Here is a 12636-nt window from a genome sequence, read left to right as displayed (position 1 = left end):
TCCCCCTGTATACAGCCCCTTATGTTGTCCTCCCCCTGTTTATAGCCCCCCTTATGTTGTCCCCCCCCTGTATACAGCCCCTTATGTTGTCCTTCCCTGTATACAGCCCCCCTTGTGTTGTCCTCCCCCTGTATACAGCCCCCCTTATGTTTTCCTTCCCTGTATACAGCCCCCCTTATGTTGTCCTCCACCCTGTATACAGCCTCCCTTATGTTGTCCTCCCCCTGTATATAGCCCCCCTCATGTTGTCCTCCCCCTGTATACAGACCCTTATGTTGTCCTCCCCCTGTATATAGCCCCCCTTATGTTGTCCTCCCCCTGTATACAGCCCCTTATGTTGTCCTCCCCCTGTATATAGCCCTCCTTATGTTGTCCTCCCCTGTATACAGCCCCCCTTATGTTGTTCTCCCCCTGTATACAGCCCCTTGTTGTCCTCCCCCTGTATATAGCCCCCCTTATGTTGTCCTCCCCCTGTATACAGCCCCCCTTATGTTGTCCTCCCCCTGTATACAGCCCCTTGTTGTCCTCCCCCTGTATATAGCCCCCCTTATGTTGTCCTCCCCCTGTATACAGACCCCCTTATGTTGTCCTCCCCCTGTATATAGCCCCCCTTATGTTGTCCTCCCCCTGTATACAGACCCCCTTATGTTGCCCCCCCCCCCTGTATACAGCCCCCCCCCCCCCCCCCCTTATCTTGCCCCCTCTGATAAAAAAAAAACCACAAGACAACTCACCTAACCACACGATCCCCCGTCGGTCGCCGGTGTCCTCTTCTCTGACAGCAGCTCCGATGTGAAGTCCCGCCGGCGCCATCACTGACCTCAGTGTGCGCCGCGGTGGCTGGGACTTCCGGTATGCGCTGCATGAACCGGAAGTCCTAGCCGCCGCGGCGCACACTGAGGTCAGTGATGGCGCCGCCGGGACTTCGCAACGGAGCTTGCGTAACTCTTGTGATCGCAAGCAAATCTCTGCTTGCGGTCACAAGAGTGATTGACAGGGCGGGAAGCCGTAGGCTTCCCGCCCTGTCAATCACAACACTGCTTACATTTAACTGGAAGCGATTGTTGCGATCGCTTCCAGTTAAAAAGGGAGGAGCAGGGGGCCCACTCCAGCTCGGGGCCCACCGGGGGTTTCCCCGGCCCCCCGGTGGCCCAGTCCGAGCCTGCATAAAGGTCTTTTTGTTTTGCCCACGTAGAAAAAACTGCTGTTGCAAATTATGGCATACACCACATATGAAGATTTACATGTGATAAAATCTATGATACAGTCATGTCCCCCTAAGCGGATATAGGAGACATTGAGTAATTGGGTACAGTACTTGCATTGGCCACATCTTCTATTGCCTTCGGGTAATGTATGGGATAGCCAGTCAGTATTTTTATTAATGGACGGGTCCATGAGACACTCCTGAGAAAAGAGTCTCTCTGGATTTCAAAGCTTAATGCCACCGGCCCACTCGGGACTCAATGAGAGAAACGATCTCAGTGTATTTGTATAATGATTTGCATCTGTAATATGTGTGTTTATTTCTTATGGTCACGTGCACGTTACCTGTATATAGAGCACTCCTCCTCTTCTCATGACGTTGCTACCTGGTCGACAAAGGGGGTGTGACCCCAAAACGGCCGTCCCAGTGCGTGTCTAGCACCTGCACCTTTCCCTCCCCGCTATCCGTGGCCCACGGAATAAAGAGTGCTGATTCATCTACCTTCATACTCACTGTATTGCTGCCGTATTGTCTTGCACCCTCGGTCCTCAGCACACCTGCCACGCAGAGCCCTGTTAGTCCTTGGACTTCTCAGATATTGGAGTGATTGAGTGTGGTGCGGGTCAGCTGTATCTCCCCTTCTGCATTTGCTGTAACTGATGTAATACTTTTAGGCAATTTGCTCCATTGCACCAACTGGAGGGGTTACATGTCGGTGTAATCCTGGCTGGACTGGAGATGGAATAGAATGTCTACCCATCGACAACTGTGTGCTGGAAAATAGAGGAGGCTGCCATGACAATGCTGACTGCAGATTTACTGAACCAGGGCAGGTAAAGATCACATTTGCAAAAGCATCTGATTCTCTGATCATTTTTCTTACTTTTTAATTTCACCTAAACTAAGGCTTTCACATGTATCAATTTTCAGACAACTCCTACCAATAAAAAAATTCCCCTGTATTGGTGTATTGTTTTTGGCCCTATATATACATTTATAAGGCTGGGTTCACACTACGTATATTTCAGTCAGTATTGTGGTCCTCATATTGCAACCAAAACCAGGAGTGGATTAAAAACACAGAAAGGATCTGTTCACACAATGTTGAAATTGTGTGGATGGCCGCCATATAACAGTAAATAACAGCCATTATTTCAATATAACAGCCGTTATTTTAAAATAACAGCAAATATTTGCCATTAAATGGCGGCCATCCACTCAATTTCAACATTGTGTGAACAGATCCTTTCTGTGTTTTTAATCCACTCCTGGTTTTGGTTGCAATATGAGGACCACAATACTGACTGAAATATACGTAGTGTGAATCCAGCCTCAACATGCAAGTGCAAATCCACGGCAGAAATTCAAAAATAACACCTGGATGTGTAATATATATGCCCCATTGTCATTTGTTGAGTGAAGTAGTTGCCATTTTTATCTACACTCCTCTATCAGGCTACTTTTTTCCGGAGCAAATTTTTAAAGCGACATTGTATCCAACAACCCACTGCCCCAAACCGCCAGTACTGTGCATTTGATAAAAGAAAAACGTTACCGGTTGTGTCTATTAAAATACACCTGATGGCAAAAAAATATCTTTTAATCTGTAGCAGGCATGTCAAATCGGTGTGGCCTAGAGTGTCTGTGCCTCAGGACTGCGACGTCTTTCCTTTCTTTCTCCCCACCCTCATCATTAGGAATGCTCCCATGCAGGATTTCTTCTATTCACCACTTGTCTAAACAGTGCACCTGTGCTGTAACAACACAGGTGCAGTTTAGATGAGCAATGAATAGAAATCCTGCCCAAGGTGTGCTCCTAACGATGAGGAAGGCAGGGAGGAAGAAAGGAGAGGCGTCACAGTCCTGGGGCGCAGACACTCTAGGCCACACCAATTTGCCTGCTACAGATTAAAAGATAATTTTTCGCTCTAACCAAGGCACACCAGCCACAAAAAGCAGGAATAACTCTGCCTGTACACTAGATGATACAGTTGGTTGGATTGAGCTATTGAGCATGTGTGACCACCAGCACTGGACACATTACATGGACTTTCTGAGAAAGAATCAAAAGAACACCAGGGGGGCACCATAATAGTTATGTAGCAGTAACATCTAGACACAGGAACACGTTCTAAACATCAATGTTGAAGCGCGCATGCGCGTGAAATGGCCATCATGTTAGTGCCGTGAAGGTGGTATGGAGTCTGCCCGCATAAGAAATGTCTTTATGGACTTTTAAACTGCACATCTTATGAATAAAGAAGAATTTTGCCACGAATGGGTGAGTGCCCTCATATTTCTCTCCTGTATATTTGGATTATGTATATATCTATGAAGGAGGAGCACCCCATAGGCAACTCAGCCATAAGCCCTCAGTGTATGGCGGCATAACATACATAAGCCATCAATAGAGAGTAGTGCCGGTGATTCCTACTTTTGGTAATTGTTTGCCCTTTTAAGAAAACAAAACATGTAAATTGACAACCAAGCAAGCAAACGTGGAGTAAAAAAATGCCTTGAAATGCGTTCTCTCTTCTGCATAATGATTAAACCCCTTTAAGAGATTAATTTATTTACTTTTACTACAGAATGATTGTGTCTGCAAGAAAGGATACACCGGTGATGGATACTCCTGTGACCCAGTTAACATCTGTTTAGGTGGCGACAATGGCGGCTGTCACCAAATGGTTGGTAATGTCAATGGTAAAAGAGTTCATATGCAATTACAATGTAAGCGACACACAAACTAGTATTACAGTTATCTGACAGAGCATTAATGTGAGACGAGTGTTATTGTAGCTTTATTTGCTTAATATATAGTAGGTGGGTCCATACACTGATGAGATGCAAAGTTATAGTAGGAGAAAGTTATTCAGCTTCTAGGATTTCATGTTTAGGGTACAAACCCACTTGACGTATTTGCTGCGTGAATCAGTCTTAAAAATAAGCAGGCAAAACGCAGGTTGGCTTTATACGACTGTTCTGCGTTAAAATACGCAATTGCGTATTTTTGAAGCATGAAGCTTGTTGTTAGCAAAGCATCAGTTGTTAACAACCTGTGTGAAAAACGCATGTAGCTTCATGCTTCAAAAATACGCAATTGCGTATTTTAACACAGAACAATTGTATAAAGCCAACCTGCGTTTTGCCTGCTTATTTTTAAGACTGATTCACGCAGCAAATACGTCAAGTGGGTTTGTACCCTTAAGAGATATTGTACGGATGCCATCTTATTATATGATGAAAACAATGCTAAAGGTCGCCATACCTCTTCAGTAACTGATGGCCAAAATATAACTTTTTCGGACAACAGTTATCACTCCCATCCTCCCCATAACCAGGGATGTTTGGCACACCTGACCCCCTATCTCCACCAATCTCATCTGTCCGTGGAGTCCTGAGAGACTCCCATACATTTAATGGACTTAATATAAAGTCTTAGGACATGAAAACCATAAAGTTTTAATTAAAATTTAATTTAAAAAAAGGGTAATAATCTATGAATTTGAAAACACAGTAATCTTATCAGTATATAATCCTTTCTCCTAGGCCACCTGTATACCCACTTCAGGAGGAGAGAGGACATGTGTTTGTCCCAGCGGGTTTGGGGGTGATGGGATCAAGTGCTACGCAGATGTAATAACGGTAAGTATAAATATTCTGCTCAAAAACACTGTCTATAACAATGCAACATAGTCGTATATTAATATATTGAACCAAAAAGACATTCCCTATTGAAGTTGAAGTGTTTTCTCTGGAATGTGGGACTACAGATGGGATCACTGGTGCCCCCTGCGAACTTCAGAACTAGGACCCCAGTATTCCATTAGAATGGTGTGATGAGTGGTGCATGCGTGCTTAATGGGCACTTCTCCCCACTTGTTCTAGGTATCAGTAGCAGTCTGAACACCAAAACCAAACACCTGAACACCCAAAAATTAAACGTTTTTTCAAATGACAATTCATATTGGGTATTCTAATATAGCATGTGCCATATCGTTTTAATTTGGGGGTCGGGGTAATTTGTACCAAACTTCTCCAAACCCACTAATCCAATTCTAAAAGGAATGGATTTAAAGTGTTGAGTTGTTTTGATGTTTCATTGGGGGGAATGGTAATTGGGAGGCACATGGGAAATCTGTAGAGAAGCAGCAAGTTTAACTAGCAGTGAAAGTCCTTTATTCTGAGGATGGGTGGAGGTTCTGGCAATATAATCCCCACCAACATAAGCAGCATAAATAAGCAGGTTAGTGATCTTGAATGCTATCTTTAAATAGCAGAAATCATATCTATGTACTGTTCCCTTTCAGGAATTAACGCGCATCCCAGATGTAAACATTTTCAGTGAGTGGATAAAGGTATTGTATTGTTTCGCTATCTCTATAGGTATTGATGAGGTTGCTATATTTAAATGGCCTCTAACCTTTTGGCAAACTTTACACAAATCATTAGTAAAAGTTAATATGAGAAACTTTGTGATATCTTATTGAAGAAAACAACTATGTCTTCACTCGTCACCACTTATTTTGAGAGACTAGATGGCCTCTCAACTTTCTGAGGGATCAGGTAACATGCTGCCAGAGGAGGAGCTGGCTGGTAGAGACAATCTGGAAGAGCTTGTAGCAAGTGATGGAGTTGCAGCCTACACTGTTCTGTGCTGCTCTATAATGTCCTCCATGCTGCTTGTTCAGAGAGTGTGTTATGGAGATATGGAAGAAGGGGCAGGATCTTCTCTTCTGTGTGTGTGCGGTGTAAAGAGAAATACCATAAGAACTAATCTCTAACCACTACGTCAGGGACATAGAGAAATAGAGGAGAAAACTGTTGAAAAACGCCAAGTTATATATTGGCCAGAAATAGTGCTAATCCTCGTGTGCAGCTTATCCTGAAATACTACCTAAATGTACAGGTATGCTTTCAGCTGTGAGCCAATGCCCATCAATAAACCAGTCCAATAATCCCAAGTACCCTCCTTTAGATGTTAATAAAATATTTGTGTCGTGCCTAAAGCAATAGGTAAGAACATCAAAGAGAAGAGTTAATGGATTACTTACATTATCCAGAATGACATGAATCCAGGCTCAGTGATGTTCCTAATTCCTAACTTGTTTAATAACAGTCTGACCGTTTTTTTTCTGATTATGAAAAGATTGATCTGTTTCTTATTTCCATATAGAAAACTGAAGTCCATATTTCACTTTCAAGCAATGTTACCGCTATAATCCCAACTGATGCGGCCATTGGTGCACTTTCTGAGACCGCTAGAAAATTCTGGCTGGACAAGTTGCCTTTCTTAGTCAGGTAAAATGAAAATATGGATTCTTGCATGGTTTGGTTTTTCTTGTTGTTATAACTTTATATCCGTAGCATTGAGTAGCACCACCCACTCTACTGTAGGTCCATTTTGTAGGACAAGCTGAGTTGACAAGTTGAAAGGTATAGGTAAGAATACACTAGACTGCATGGTTACACATACTTAATTTATAAGTGGTCTACATGCTTATTACTGGGCACCTGCAGTTCACAAAATGTGTGGAAGATGTTGTACACTTACCTTACCCAGTCCCATTAGTGTGTCCTTCCCAGCAGTCATGGCTCAAGTTGCTAGCTTTTTCCAGTATTCAAGCAAACAAATGTTTTTACTATGATCTTATTGAATCTGGACATGGCTTTTCTGACCTGCACCACCAGCATTTTCAATTTGCTGGGTCAACTAGCCTGACGACCATTTTAAGGGGGCTCCAGCCTTGTGCGGCTATTGTTTCTCTTGTATTGAATCTGATTCTGTCCTGATCTCAGTTTCTGTCTCGAATTTTAATTTAGTCAATTGATTCCTGTGCTTCTACTTCAAGTGTTAACTCCTGGTCCTTCTTGTTGACTACAACTGCATCCCTGACCGCAGTTCTATTGACAACCTCTGGTTATGCCCTTGATTTTGCAGTCACTGTCAGTCGGTGACTGTTCTTGTCCAAACATGTTGAGGTGAGAAAAGTAGGGCAGCAGAGGTGCTACTTGTACCATTACCAATAATATTTGGATGAGATGCTAAAGTGACATACATACTTACCTTACTTGGTTGTGCTCTTCTTGAAGCACTCCAGTATCCAAGGAATTAAAGTCTGTTTAAGGTAAATAGTAGTTGTAGTATCCTGGTGGTTGGACCCCCAGTGATCTCAAGAATGGGACTCTCGAACATAACTGTGAAGGGTGAGGCAGAGCACAGACTTAGCCCCTGCTTCATTCATTGCCTATGGAAGTGCCAAAGATATCCAAGTACAACAACAATTCTGCCCTGTAGGCAATAGCCTAAAGCCTTGATCAGACATGACAGAATTGCTGAAATCTTATGTGGATACCACATCAAAAGGACACAATGAATGACAGTACAGTTGTCAATCATCCTACTCATGTACTGACTGATGCTGTTTTATTTTACTGTATTTATTATAATGCATACACTTATTGCAGGGCTCACTTTCTCAGAGGAGCATTCACCTCTGAGCAACTAAAGCAAAAGATTGGTCAAGAATTTGATACAATTGACCCAAGGACAAAGTGGGAGATTGGCATGTTAAATGGGGTAAGTCTTTTTTGATAAAGTGACCCATTGTCACCAAAAAGATATATAGTATGGGATAAGTTGGCACTGGCGGCAATATACTTAAAGTACTAGTTTGTAGTAAGGAAAAGGCTCTAGCTAAATCAGTATTGTGTATACTTTATTTCAGAATATAACAGTTAATAATGCGAGTATCCTCATCCAGGACATTCAGGCTTCAAATGGATATATCTTTATTATCAACCAGGTTGGTGGTTTATCATTATACGTCCTATAAGTCCTATGAATGTGTATAGAAGGAAATCTGTCACCAGGCAGAAAGAACACCTATAAAAGGGTTTCACAACTCCAGTCCTCAAGACCCTCAATGAACATGTTGGGAAGCTTTCAGGATTAGCGTGCAGAAACATTGGTCTGTAGGATGCCCTACATAGAGTGATGCAGTGGCTACCATTGCACCTACAGAAAGTTTGGAATGCCATTGCAAAGCTTGTACCATATCCTCACAGCCTCTCTGCCAAGTAGCACCAAGTATTTGCAGCAATGGCACTTGTATTTTTGTTTCTTTATAAAGAGACAGTAGAATCACTTTAGGACATACAGCAGATCTATTTCAGTAAATTTCTTCACTTAATTTGTCTTTATACAGGGTTATGTTATATGGTAATTGTCCATATAGTAATGCAAGGGTATTCTGACCATTTCAGTGCCGAGTTTAGCAATGTTTGGGAGCAATATGGAGAATGAATGGCACAATTGTCTAACAACTAAACAATATGTATTTCTTGTGATCTAGTGGTCCATATCCTTACTAACCTCATCACCAAACTTGTGACTAGGGGGTAACTTTTGATGTTAGGAATACCCCTCTAAATGTGTTCTCTAACCTGTATTAAATCACAAGTTTTAACTAGGTACTCTGAAGAAAAGAATCTCTACGATATGCTGAATTTAAAGTAAAAGGCTATTTCTGGTATCTCAGATGCATATAAATTATAAAAAAGTTCCTCCACACATCTATGTGTCTCCATAGTCATAGACTACAAACAGAAAAGACAGAAGATAATAAATGTGCTAGTACAGATGTAAATGAGATTTACTGCATGAACAGTAATGCCCCTATTCCACGAGTTGTTTGGAGGAGCAAACGAGCGCTATTAGCGCTCGTTTGCTCCTCGTTCCCCGCTCGCTGCCGCCGCTATTCAACGCGGCTGCAGCGAGCGGGTGAGTGCGGGAGGGGGCGGCGGGGAGCTGCGGGGGGGCTGCCCGGGGGATCGCTGATCGTCCGGGCAGCCCATTCAACGGAGCGACGGCAGCAGATCGCTGCTATATCAGTCGCTTGTTTTTCAACATGTTGAAAAACAAGCGACTGCAACGATCAACCGACGTGAACGATGTCGGCTGATCGTTGCACTCTATTCCACGGGACGAATATCGTTCGTAGCGGCCGATATCGGCCGAATACGAACGATATTGCTCCTCTAAACGACCCGTGGAATAGGGCCTTAAGGGTCCTAATAGACAAAGCGATTTTAAACGACAAATGATAAATGATCGCATTGTTAGCCTGAAATCAATAACGATTTTTTGCACAATATTTCACATATGTAATAGGCCCTAAGGCAGCTTATGTTTCTGTACAGTGCTTGGATATTTATTTCTTCTTTATGTCTTCTCGCAGGTATTGATCCCACCACTAGGAGCTATACCCCCAGCACGACCAGGTCTTTACCAAACATTAAATCAAGTTCCTGTTTTTGAACAGTTTAAGCAGGAAATCCAGGTAAGCCATTGTCTGACAGAAAAGTGACGCTAAGGACCATATTACACAGAGCGACAATCGGCCAAATCGGACCGGTCTGTGTAATAGAGACAATGATCATCGACTGATCGTTAGTTTAGGTTTGGACCTAAAATTGTTGGGTGTTGACCATGCATCGCTGCGTGTAATAGCGATGCACATCCGACGGCTGACGATTGCCCAAACAACTGATAACTTTCCTCTCCCCGTCTTCTCTCTTGTGCTCTGCAGCATCTGAGCAGCCTGTCAGCTGACAGGCCACTCGGATGCTGCTGGCGCCAGGACTGGAAAACTGCAGAGCACGGGAGAAAAGACCGGGAGCAGGGAGAGGAAAGGTATCAGGTGTTTGGGCAAGGGCTGCATAGACATTGCTAACGATGTCCATGCAGCCCTTACTTCCCCATTATCGTGCCATGTAATAGGTCCAGATCAGCGCTCATTTATTAAAATGATCAGGCCGTATTTGGCCCATGTAATAAGACCCTGAGGGTCCTTTTAGACGGGCCATTTATCTGCAGGCAGCAATTTCCACTGCCGCTTATCAGCCTGTCTTAAAGGTGACTAACAAGAGGCTAAATGTAAAATACTAAAAGGGGTGTGTGTTTTGTACTATGTACATAACTGAATGTAAAGCTGTTTATTTGCCTGTGCGGCTCTATTAGACTCATTTTATTTTTGCGCATAACAAAAAAAAACACAAAAAAATAGTGCACATAAAACAAATGCACTTACTAGACTGAATGATAAATTCCCTCCCATATGTATGAGTACAATAGCACTGGCCAATGAATATCTTTGCATCAATTCAATTCAAATGTAGCTAGCCAGTGGGAGGAGCGGATTCAATATAACAGTACTGAGAGGACATATCCGGTGCTTTGGAAGCCTATGGGGGTGTTATAGCATATGTCTATCATAGGGCACACACAGTACAAACAGAATGGTTTGTAATGGTAAATTATAAACTGAGCTAACAATCTCTCTCCCACTGCAGAAAATTGGACTTATTCAGGAAATCGAATCCAATAGACAGAAGTACACAATTTTTGTGCCGAATAATTTCGCAATGGCAGGGTTTTACAATGAGACTGGATTATCCTATCTGGTAGGCATTTGCAACTAAACAATATGTATTTATGCCGATAAAGTTATATCAATGTTTAGGGTGTGGCCGTGGAAATGCTGTGAATTTTTGTATATGTTTTTGTGCAGAAAATCCAGCAGCATTTTTAGGGAAGAGTCCACAACTGTGTCTGATCTCCAGACTCCGTGTTCCTGAACTGTAAAGAACTGTATGCGTCCCATCTCAGTGTGCTCCTAGTTAGAAAGAAAAATTATTATAGTGCAGTAATGTGCACTATAATCATTTTTCTAAAGCAGTTAAATAATTAGCTATGTATACAGTACTGGGTGCATTGAGTCTCAGTACACTACAGGAAGAGCGAGCCTGCAGGAGCAAACCTGAAATTAAACTGCAGGATTTAGTGCATATTTGCTGCAGTAAAGATCACTTTTGAAAAGCTTCCGATTTTGTGGTTTGAAAAATCCACAGCATTTCCACTACGTGTGGCCGTACCATTGAAGGAGATCTATCTGGAATCCAGACATCAGGTGCTATGAAACCTGGAAGCCCATGACAAAAAAAACATCCCTAAACGCTAAAAAATTGATATCCTAAGTGTTCCTCTGTAAGGAGAACAGTACCCACTACTCTCTCCCTATTTGCCTTTTTTTTTCTTAGGATAACAGCACAATAAAATACCATGTCATACTTGGAGAGAAGCTAGCACCTTCAGACATAAGGGATGGAATGCACAGGAGCAGTATGCTGGGATTCTCTTACTGGCTGATGTTTTACAAAAGTTACAACCAGGTACAGTACATTTATCTCATACATATCTGTCTGCTGATTTAACCATGACACATGAGGATGTCTCTGTTGTTCTACAGTGTTTGTTTACAGCAGGAGTGGGTAACCTCCAGTCATATAACTAAAGTGGGGGGCTCCCTAATAGTGTTTGCACAGCACACAAAAGTACACTCCACGCTCCTATGTGCTGTGCAGACAGTGCACCTTTCTGCCAGTCTGAGGCTGGGTTCACACCCAGTATATTTCAGTCAGTATTTTGGTCCTCATATTGCAACCAAAACCAGGAGTGGATTGAAAACACAGAAAGGCTATGTTCACACAAATTGTGAAATTGAGTGGATGGCCGCCATTTAATGGCAAATATTTGCTGTTATTTTAAAACAACGGCTGTTATATTGAAATAATGGAAGTTATTTACCGTTATATGACGGCCATCCACTCATTTTCACCATTGTGTGAACAGAGCCTTTCTGTGTTTTCAATCCACTCCTGGTTGAGGTTGCAAAATACTGACCAAATACTGACTGAAATATACTGTGTGTGCCCACAATATCTTTGCTTCTCGATGTTTTCCATTGCCATCAGCTAGCCTGAGTCAATGAGACTGTCCATAAGAAGCAATATTAATGTACCTTTTTGACAGCCTCATATAGATTACAACACCCACCTTGTATCATTATGGTTAGCTGTGGATTGCTATTGATTTGAGGCTATCCAAAAGGTACATTTTAATCAATGTAGACAGCTTTTGGGCAGCCTTATATGAATTCTCGATCAGAAGCTGCCATAAACTGTTACCAGGCAGGACACATCAGGCAGCCATGCACTGTACAACTAGGCAGTAGGATAAAGCATGGAGTTTGTTTTGCATGGTAAAAATCTTAATGAACTTAAAATCTGGTCTAGTGATCATCTTTTTTGCACCTGACAGGTACATTATATATAAATGACATATACAGAAGTCCCTAAATCTACAGTTTTTCCATTTATTGTGATGCAGATACATTGGGGCACTTTTACTATTACAAATGCATTATTCTTTAGCAATTTGTACTCAAAAAGTTGGTGTACATGCCTTGCACCAAATTAGTACCATATGTGTTCTAGCTATATTGTTAGGCGACGGTTGTGGCTTTATTTGTTAAGGGGTATGGCTTGAGATTTAACACAGTGCACCCAAATTGCAGTTCACACTGTGT

The 12636-nt window shown here is 42.4% G+C and overlaps 1 protein-coding gene across 1 annotated transcript in view; it reads left to right on the top strand.

Annotated features, from left to right (window-relative positions):
* STAB1 (stabilin 1) overlaps positions 1 to 12636 on the top strand; it is a 113452-nt gene that overhangs the window by 52679 nt on the left and 48137 nt on the right. Inside the window, exons 25-34 of the mRNA XM_069967134.1 lie at positions 1882 to 2040; positions 3796 to 3894; positions 4757 to 4852; positions 5518 to 5565; positions 6384 to 6508; positions 7676 to 7787; positions 7936 to 8013; positions 9448 to 9549; positions 10562 to 10672; positions 11309 to 11440. Coding sequence (XP_069823235.1) covers positions 1882 to 2040; positions 3796 to 3894; positions 4757 to 4852; positions 5518 to 5565; positions 6384 to 6508; positions 7676 to 7787; positions 7936 to 8013; positions 9448 to 9549; positions 10562 to 10672; positions 11309 to 11440 — 1062 coding nt within the window. The remainder of the gene's footprint in view (positions 1 to 1881; positions 2041 to 3795; positions 3895 to 4756; positions 4853 to 5517; positions 5566 to 6383; positions 6509 to 7675; positions 7788 to 7935; positions 8014 to 9447; positions 9550 to 10561; positions 10673 to 11308; positions 11441 to 12636) is intronic.

Source organism: Dendropsophus ebraccatus, chromosome 4, assembly GCF_027789765.1.
Source record: "Dendropsophus ebraccatus isolate aDenEbr1 chromosome 4, aDenEbr1.pat, whole genome shotgun sequence".
In the NCBI taxonomy this organism is placed as follows: domain Eukaryota; kingdom Metazoa; phylum Chordata; class Amphibia; order Anura; family Hylidae; genus Dendropsophus; species Dendropsophus ebraccatus.
This window is presented reverse-complemented; position numbering and strand designations above follow the sequence as displayed.